The 10058-nt window shown below is 33.1% G+C and overlaps 1 protein-coding gene across 1 annotated transcript; it reads left to right on the top strand.

The window, feature by feature from the left end:
- Nucleotides 1–555: 555 nt before the first annotated feature.
- On the top strand, nucleotides 556–8787 carry LOC112771173 (probable alpha-mannosidase At5g13980). Its single transcript, XM_025815820.3, has 29 exons — nucleotides 556–1179; nucleotides 1260–1343; nucleotides 1463–1551; nucleotides 1704–1878; nucleotides 2103–2222; nucleotides 2328–2411; nucleotides 2492–2563; nucleotides 2668–2781; nucleotides 2977–3077; nucleotides 3175–3268; nucleotides 3399–3566; nucleotides 3665–3742; nucleotides 3913–3978; nucleotides 4068–4124; nucleotides 4386–4605; nucleotides 4725–4861; nucleotides 5080–5151; nucleotides 5258–5320; nucleotides 5415–5486; nucleotides 5714–5761; nucleotides 5951–6070; nucleotides 6182–6247; nucleotides 6336–6448; nucleotides 6540–6624; nucleotides 6725–6832; nucleotides 6963–7058; nucleotides 7194–7241; nucleotides 7389–7457; nucleotides 8341–8787. Exons 1-29 carry the CDS (start codon nucleotides 913–915, stop codon nucleotides 8536–8538), a joined length of 3084 nt encoding a protein of 1027 aa, XP_025671605.2. The 5' UTR covers nucleotides 556–912; the 3' UTR covers nucleotides 8539–8787.
- The last annotated feature ends 1271 nt before the right edge of the window (nucleotides 8788–10058 follow it).

The following is a 10058-nucleotide window of genomic DNA, read 5'->3' as shown; positions in this document are numbered from 1 at the left end:
TTTTACAAAATTTTGTAAATGTATATCTTAAAAATATAAAAAGTATATTTTTACATTTTTAATATATTGAATATATTAAAATTTTAAAAATATTATTAATTTTTTATACTCTTAAAATATATTCTTAAAACATAAAATAACTAACTTTTTTTTATATAGTTTGAAAAAGTTAAATCTTTTGAAGATTGATATTTTAATTCAAATTCAAATAAAAATTTATATGTTTTTATACGTAAAGATAATAGATAAACATCGTCAAATAATTTGACATATTTGAGAAAATTATTTAACATAATAGTTATCCATACATTAATTGTCGTTTCATGTGAATATTGACTCCATAAATACTTCGTTTCCAAATTAACTTTCTCATTTGATTGAAAAAGCATTAACTATGTGATCCGAAATTTGATTCCTAACGATAAATGTAAAACACATCCTATATCTAATTCTTATTCTTAGTCATAATAGTAACGGTGGCCAATAAGTCTAATCAGAACCAGCCAAAAACATGCATGGGACCATAAAAGTAAAAAAAAAGGATCAAATGATTTCGAAGTCTTCAAAATTTTGGTCCTACTCGACAAATAATTATTCATGTATAATAATAATAAGAATAAATTATCATTTGTATCCACAAAAGATACAAATGCTGAGAAATGTATTCATATAAGATGACAATTATAATCACAGAAGATGGCTTTCGTGTGCCAAGAGTACCCAGACGTTGGTTACACAATTAGTCCGTTAGGGTATTCTTGGCACACGAAAGCTATCTTCCGTGAGTACAATTGTCGTTTTTATTCTTATATGGATACATTTGTCAGCGTTTATATCTTTCATGGATACAAATGGTAATTTATTCGTAATAATAATAATAATCACGTTCCACATACATTATTGACTATATATATGTGTGTCTGTGTTTTCCTTGTACTTGGTTTTTTCATGATGGTGGCTACTTCGACAATGGAGAGTCTACTGTGTTCCTGTTTGTGTGTTTTGGTGTTGTTGGGGTGTTTGATTTCATCAACGGAATCAAAGTACATAAAGTACAACACAAGTTCAAACATTGTTCCTGGGAAGCTGAATGTTCACTTGGTTGCTCACACTCATGATGATGTTGGTTGGTTGAAGACCGTTGATCAGTACTATGTCGGTTCCAATAACTCAATCCAGGTCACTCTTTCTTTCACTTCAAATCTTATTTGCAAAATATACAACTCTTTATGCTAAATGCAGTTCCTTATTGATTTCAGGGAGCGTGCGTTCAAAATGTGCTGGATTCGCTTGTGCCAGCATTGTTGGCGGACAAGAATCGCAGGTTTATATATGTTGAACAGGCAAGCTAAGGCTCTATCTATTTTGATTTATCTGAATCATGATGATCATTATTGTGGAAATTGCTGTGTTACAATTTACAACTCTTGGTTGAAATTTGTTGGTGCATTGGAATTTGTAGGCATTTTTCCAGCGTTGGTGGAGAGAACAAAGTGAAGCTGTTCAGAACATAGTCAAACAGCTGGTCAACTCTGGTCAATTGGAGTTCATGTATTTAAACAATTTTACCCATTTCATATTTGGAGTCTGGTTTATAATTTGCATTATCTCACTTCTGTTGCCTGAGATTAATATGATAACACTTGTGGTTCCAATGACATTAAGTTATTCTAATCAACTATTGATTATTTTCAAATTTGCAGAAATGGGGGCATGGTTATGCATGATGAGGCTACTACACATTACATTGACATGATTGATCAAACAACACTTGGACACCATTTCATCAAAGAAGAATTTGGTAAAACCCCAAGAATAGGATGGCAAATCGATCCGTTTGGACATTCGGCGGTGCAGGCATACTTGTTGAGTGCACAGGTAGGTGTGTGTTTGTGAGTTAAGATCCAAACCTGTTTTGAGAAGGAAACAGATATAGAAACAAACAAAATATCTCTATCCTGAGACCTAATTTACCCAATTTCTTGGTATTTCTGTCTTGAGACACTTGCCAAACACAATTTTAGTATATCTTGGTATTTTTTACATAGTGTTTCTTCCACCTGTTTCCCTAGTATGGTTATGCAAAATGCTTGTTGGCATAGGTTGGGTTTGATTCCCTATTCTTTGCGCGGATCGATTACCAAGACAGAGCTAAGAGGAAAGATGAAAAATCTCTTGAAGTTGTGTGGCAGGCCTCTAAGAGCCTTGGTTCATCTCAACAAGTAAGTAATCCAACTAGTTTATGCTTTACACTGATTGTTTCCTTTTTTTTGGCTTCTAAAGTATGCTTCTACTAATTGATCCTTAATATTGTGTTGTTTATGTAGATATTTTCAGGTGCATTCCCTAAGAACTATGAACCTCCTGCTAATTTCTACTACGAAGTAAATGATGATTCTCCAATTGTACAGGTAGGAATCTAACTCAAGTATTGATTGTTCTTCAGGGCTAACTAGTGTTCATTTAAAAATGTGTGGTTTTTAACTTGAAGGATGATGTCAATTTGTTTGACTACAATGTCCCTGAACGTGTAAATGAGTTCGTCGCAGCAGCGATATCTCAGGTGTGGAACTTATCCTTAGATAGGTGTTTTGTTCTAAATTTGTATTCCTTTTGAGTTCATAAGATGCTTTGAAGTTTTATAGATTGCTGACTATCCTGTTTCAGGCGAATATTACGCGAACCAATCATATAATGTGGACAATGGGGACAGATTTCAAGTACCAATATGCACATACCTGGTTTCGCCAATTGGATAAGTTTATTCACTATGTTAATCAAGTTAATATCATCAACAATTTCCTTAATTCATCACTTTCTTTTTACTTAAGTATTGATTTCAAGCTATGTACTATCTTCCAGCTTGGCCTGCTAAATTTGGCTGAATCTAAATTAAATAAAACTTGTTTTGTTAAGCATTTGTGTGTTTAGAATTTTTTGAGATACTAATGGTACTTCTGGACAATGCTTCTTCAGGATGGCCGGGTTCATGCCCTCTACTCAACCCCATCGATATATACTGATGCGAAACATGCTGCTAATGAGGCCTGGCCAATCAAGACAGAAGACTACTTTCCGTGAGTCCCGGATGCGAATAATTCAATGAATAAGCTGTCAACTTAAAAATCATTCCTTCCAACTTCTTGTTTTATATTTGTGCCATGAATTTGTTAGGTATGCTGATGTGGAAAATGGCTATTGGACGGGGTATTTTACAAGTAGGCCAGCTATCAAAGGCTATGTTAGATTCTCAAGTGGCTACTACTTGGTAATCCTTCTAAGTACTTACTATTATTGTTAAGTTCACCCAAATATTCTATGAAAATGTCTTCATTAAATGTATATTAGAATCTCATTAGAATTCAGAACTCCACAATCTGGCTCTTATTGTGAAATAGGCAGCAAGGCAGTTAGAGTATTTTAAAGGGAAGAGTGGCTTAGGTCCAAAAACTGATTCTTTGGCTGATGCTTTGGCTATTGCTCAACACCACGACGCAGTATCCGGTACAGAAAAGCAGCATGTGGCTAATGATTATGCGAAACGGCTTTCAATAGGCTATACAGAGGTAAATAATTGCTTGTATATGTGCTCTTGGATCTTCCTTGTTTTTCTTTTGGTCTTAAATAGAATCTCAAAAATGTTATCATTTGATATGTTATTCAGGCTGAGAAGGTTGTTGCAGCATCACTTTCTTACTTGACAGATGCACCAAAAACTGGTCGTCAGATTAAATTTCAACAGGTAAGTGGTGAATATGTGAACTATAAGTTATTAGTTATCACAGAATTCAAATGGCTTTTTTCTTGTTTCTCCCTTCACATGATATTCATAACATTTTCACAATGGTGAATGTAGTGTTATTCATTCTTACTTATATCTTTTCTCTTTTGTGTTCCATCTTGTCATTTTAGTGTCCACTTCTGAACATAAGTTATTGTCCTGCGTCGGAAACTGACTTCTCGAATGGAAAAGACCTGGTGAGGATCAATGACATCTAAATCCATTGCTTATTGGAACACAATTTTTTATATATCAAGAATCTCCTGAGATAATGGCTTTTCTGTAGGTTGTAGTTGTTTACAATCCACTTGGATGGAAAAGAGAGGATGTAATAAGGATCCCTGTGAGTCTTTTTTCCTTCAACCATTACTGTCTTCAATATCTTTATTTCAAGCATTTTTCATGCTTTGTTTTTATGTGGCAATCAATGCCTTTTTAGGTAAAGCATTGCACATTTATGATGCATTTTATTTTTGTTGTTCAATTAACTTATGTTCATGAATTGCCATGAATGAAAAATGTTTCAAACTCAATATAAGAAAATCATATTGCAAGAACAAGCACTGTTTCTGCTTGAAGTAACTTGTCTATCAACTTTTCCTAGGTTGTAAGCGAATATGTTGTTGTTCGAGATTCAAGTGGAAAACAAATCCAATCACAGCTGCTACCAATACTTGATACTTTTATTGGTTTGAGAAAGTACTACACTGCAGCATACCTGGGAGTATCTTCAACTGTAAAACCTAAATACTGGCTTGCATTTTCGGCTACTGTCCCGCCACTCGGTTTTAGCACTTACTATGTATCTAAAGCTAAACAAGCAGGTTAATCCTCATTGGTGATCCAATTCTCAGAACATGATGAGTCATGCTTATGAAAGCAACTAAGAAAAACTTTTTGTATGTGATAACTGATAAAATTATTGTTTTTACTGCTATTGCAGCTACTATTTCAGATACATATACACCATACAAATCAAGGAATCAGAAGGATACAATTGAAGTTGGTCCAGGAAACTTGAAACTGATTTATTCCGAGAAGGAAGCAAAACTCACTGAATACATCAACAGCAAAAGCAAGGTATGCAATTTGGATGGAACCTTACTTTTCCACTTCATTCCCTTACATTTGTCACTTTGAAAATCTAGTATATCATTGTACTTAGATACAATTTATATCCAAATACATTGATCTAAGAATTTACTAGATTTTTAACGGCAAAAAATAAAAGGGAACAAAGGGTGTATGGATTAAGATTTTATAGGGCATGTGTTCTAAATTTTTGCTCACAATGAAAGGTCAAAGAATCCATAGACCAGGCATACAAATATTATTCTTCATATGGAGATGATGGAACACAAACTTCTCAGGTGATACATTTTCCTATACTCAGAATTTTGATCAGGCATAGATGAATTGATTGTTATGTGAGAACTTAATAAAGTTATTGATTTAAATGTTCTAAATTGTTAAAAGCCTTCCGGTGCATATATTTTTCGCCCCAATGGTTCATCAGTTCCAATCAAATCAGACAGAAAGGTGAAAATCTCTTATCAGAACTCTTGTGATGTTCAATCATGGATACTCTATGGTAGCAAGAGACTAATAACTGTTCTTATTTGAGATCTTTCAGTCTCCTCTCACAGTCTTCCGGGGGCCAATTGTGCATGAAGTTCATCAGAAGATTAGCTCATGGATATACCAGGTAGTACTTAACTTTCTTTTTAAGAACACTTAAATATGTCAGTGAAGCTTGGACATGCCAAAATTTGAATGAAGACATCGACAACCTAGATAATAAATAGTTAGTTGAACTTTAAGCTTAACAACTTTCTTTATAACCTTCATACACAATTATATGAGAGGTTGAGAGCTACCTTATCAAAAGCTTTATCAAGTTCAATATTTGACCATGGCTTAAAAATTCAACAGATCACTAGACTGCACAAAGGGAAAGAGCATGCTGAGGTCGAGTTTATTGTAAGTCTCCGGTCACTTTCTATTACTTTAAGGCTGCTACTTCCATGAAAATGTTTGAACCGTTAGATGGTTTAGTCAAACATGTCAAACCATCTAACAGTTCATAATATCATCTTAATCTTCATGGAAGTAGCCACCTTATTTTAATGCTTGTGCTTGCTACTAAAAACAAAAATCTCTTTGATTCAGGTTGGACCTATACCTACTGATGATGGAGTTGGTAAAGAAATTGCAACAGAGATTACAACAAGTGTAGCAAGTAGCAAAACCTTTTACACCGATTCCAATGGACGCGATTTCATCGAAAGGGTAGGCCTAATAGGTTGATCAGCTGATTTAGAGTTCTCAATATGAATGCCTAGGTAAATGTATTATATTATGGTATTCCTGATTTGTTGCTAAAACGGTGACACTTTACAGATTCGAGACTATAGAAAAGACTGGAAATTGCAAGTAAATCAACCTGTTGCTGGAAATTATTACCCTGTATGTTGTTCTGTTGAATCAAGTCTGTTGCAATTATGCTAATTCCAATACACATGAATGATTATTGAAACCTAGTTTTTTGTTTCAGATCAACCTTGGGATTTACCTGAAAGATAAAAGTAAAGAGCTCTCTATATTGGTAGATAGGTCTGTGGGGGGATCCAGCATCAAAGATGGGCAATTAGAACTAATGGTTCATAGGTTTGTTAATTGTTATGCTTTGTTCAACTTTTTAAGCTAATTAATTATGTATCATTCTAAGCTCTTAATTCTACCAATCAAATTGTTATAGGAGATTGCTTGTAGATGATTCTAGAGGCGTTGGCGAGCCGCTGAATGAAACAGTTTGCATCCATGATAAGTGTGCCGGATTAACTGTAAGTAGATTCAATCAATCTCTGGAATTTTTAGTTGGCAAGGACCATAAGTTATGCACTTATGCATACTCTTTTCCAACATGATATATTTGTTTTGCAGGTACTAGGGAAGTACTATTTCAAGATTGATCCTGTAGGAGACGGTGCGAGATGGCGTCGATCATTTGGTCAGGAGATATACTCGCCGTTTCTATTAGCCTTCACAGAGGTAGTAGTTAAAGAGTGGCTTTTAGAAGCATTTGAATTGCTCTGTTGGCTGAACTTGTGAAAAAATACTTGCATTCTCTTTGCATGCTCTAAGAACATTTACACTACTCTCTTTTCGCATTTTTTTCTAGAGTGAAGGTAACTGGGGAGACTCTCATGTTACAACTTTCTCAGGAATAAATCCATCATACAGCTTGCCAGATAACATTGCAGTCATAACCCTTCAGGTGAGTATCAGTTACCTTTGTTAATGAAGAGAGATTTTAATATTTTCAATGAATTTGTGTAAGTTCAATAATGAAGCACTCTTGAATGTTTATATGACTTTTGATAATGTCATGCTATTTTCTTGAGCTTTGCAGGATCTAGGTGATGGAAAAGTTCTCCTAAGGCTTGCACACTTATATGAGGTACATTCTATTTGTTATAGATATATAGTATTCTTACCATGAATTAATCTATGCATAGCTTAGAAATATGGGTTGGTTTTGTTCCTTTTCTGCATTATATTTGGTTTTCTACATACTGAATCTTCTATTTTTGATAATAAATTCAAGGTTGGCGAGGACAAGTATCTCTCAGCTAAGGCAACTGTAGAACTCAAAAAGGTGTTCCACAACAAACAGGTAGAACAACAACATGAATCACAACTTATAATGTTTTTGTGTTTTTCCATTGATGATTAGGAGCTAGCTTAACTCGGCCTATGTTTACATAGCCGGTCCCAAACCCGGAAAAATGAGGAGAGTTGTTCAGTGTGGGACAACCAACATAAAACAATGTTGCATCCTAATGCATGACCACGACGCAATGACGTCTTTGAAGCCATGTTGGGTTGTGTCAGGTTTGCGACAGCCGATGTAAAACAAGGTCGCATCTCAAAACATGGACATGACACAATGACGTCTTTGATCCATGTAGCCGAGCCCACTTAGTGGGAAAAAGTCGTCTCGAAATTGATTAGGAGCTAGCATAGTAGTAGACCAAGTCTTGAGCTGTGAGCCTTATCCCAAACGTTAAGGTAGCGTTTGTTTTGAGGTATTGAAACAGAGACTGAGAGACTGAAACTCAGTATCATATTTGTTGGTTCAGAGACTGGTACTAAAATTTTTGTCTCTGTCTCCAAAATTTCAGTATTTCAGTACCTCCAAAAAGTAGGGACACTAGAGACTAAAATTTTTAGAGATAGAGACTGAAACTTTAATAACATTTATACCTAAAATACCCTCATTTCAATTAATTAATTTCAATTTTACCCTTTGTGCAAATTAAATTAGAGTTTCATTTTTGTTTCAATTTCTGTCTCCCATTTTGCACCAAACAGAACATTGAGATTTACTTCAATTTTTCTGTCAGCAGTCTCAGTCTTTCCGTCTCTGTCTCTGCACCAAACGCTACCTAATGGTTTAGGATTTAGAGTTTAAGATTTAACCTTATTTCTGTACCTAATCATTGCACAATTTGTCTAAAGTATTTCATGACATAAATATAATTCTCCATGGTGCTTAGGTTATCAAAATAAGTGAGATGAGCTTATCTGCAAACCAAGAAAGAGCAGAAATGGAGAGGAAGAGATTGGCATGGAAAGTCAAAGGATCAACTCAAGAACCACATATTTCAAGGGGAGGACCAGTTGATCCACAAAAGCTTGTTGTAGAGCTTGCTCCAATGGAAATAAGGACCTTTATTATAAGTTTCAAGCATTAAGGTCCTCAAGGACCACTATTGCAAAATAAGAGTAGTTAAGTGTGCTTATTCAAATAGTGAGAACAAAAAGAACATTTATCTTGCAATTAAAAAAAAATAAGTAATGCATTCAAATATGTCCATTGTGTGAGGACATATCATTGTTCCTCAGTATCATGTAGGCTAGCAACCTAAAATGAAGGGGTTGTTTGTTTGGCTAAGGTTGTATGAACTTTAGTTTCTTACCAATAAAGCTTATATTGTACTTGATTGGGCGCTATTATTTTGATAAAAAATATCTTTTATTTTTTAGCGTGTTTGACAAATTTTAAGTAGTAAAAGTAAAAGCACTAAAAAAATCAGAAAAACATCTTTTTTTTAGAAGCTGTAATTTATATTTTTTTTTAAAGATCTTTTTTCCTTAAAAAAAAGGTTTTTCATGTAATAAATAAACAAAAAAGTATTTTTATATTGTTATATTCAAACATAATTGATATATAAAAAGATCTTTTTGCATGAGATACCCAAATATAAAATTATTTTTACTTTTCCATAAGATCTTTTAAAAAAAGATAACTAAAAAAAAGATCTTTTCTTAGAAACTCATTGTCCCTATGCTCTTATCTTTCACATGCAATGCAACTAGACTCATAAGTGCATATTTTGGTTTTGCTACATATAAAACATATAAATGATTGATAAATATATTTAGACATAAAAATAGTTAGAAATCCACGTAAGAAAAAAAAAAGGATGAATGTAACAAAATTCTATGGGTAATTTATGATGCAGTGAAAATTTGATACAATAATGTTTAGAAAACAAAAAGAATCAGACAATTAATAAATATTAAATAAGATCAATTTAATTTTTTTTTCATCTTTCTAGTATTACCAAATTTGATAATATAGCAAAATGTTAAGTAGCTGTCGATATCTTTGACTGCATTGAATTATTAAAATCACATTGATATCCAGTAATATAAATGTTTCATATTAGGCCATGGCAAATACAATATTGTCATTAAAAAATATTTTATATATTCTCTATTCTGTTGTGATAAGATGGATTAGGTGGATGTCCATTTATGATGGACAATTGAATATTCTCAAAGAAAAATGTATTTAATATGATTTAAAAAAAAATTATACATGTATAAATAGGAAGTTAAGCCTCCGTTGAATATACACATCAATAACAACAATTTCCTCTCTCTCTATATTGTCTTCTTCTCTTTTTCATACGTTACTAATTTATAATAGTAGTGAATATATAAATTACTTCTATTATTATAATGAGATAATTATATTAGTGAATATCAAAACTAGAGTATTCTATTTACATTTTATTTTATATTATATCTTCCTTATTTATTTATTCTACAACACGTTATCAGTACGAGACTTTGATCAAATTTTAGAAAGACTCCAAGTAACAAATTTTCATTATGTCGAAGCTCTCTTGTCTTAAATTTAATGTTCTTGATATATCTGAAAATAATTATTTATCATGGATACTAGATGTTAAAATTCATCTTGATT

This window comes from Arachis hypogaea, chromosome 18, assembly GCF_003086295.3.
Source record: "Arachis hypogaea cultivar Tifrunner chromosome 18, arahy.Tifrunner.gnm2.J5K5, whole genome shotgun sequence".
Classification (NCBI taxonomy): domain Eukaryota; kingdom Viridiplantae; phylum Streptophyta; class Magnoliopsida; order Fabales; family Fabaceae; genus Arachis; species Arachis hypogaea.
This window is presented reverse-complemented; position numbering and strand designations above follow the sequence as displayed.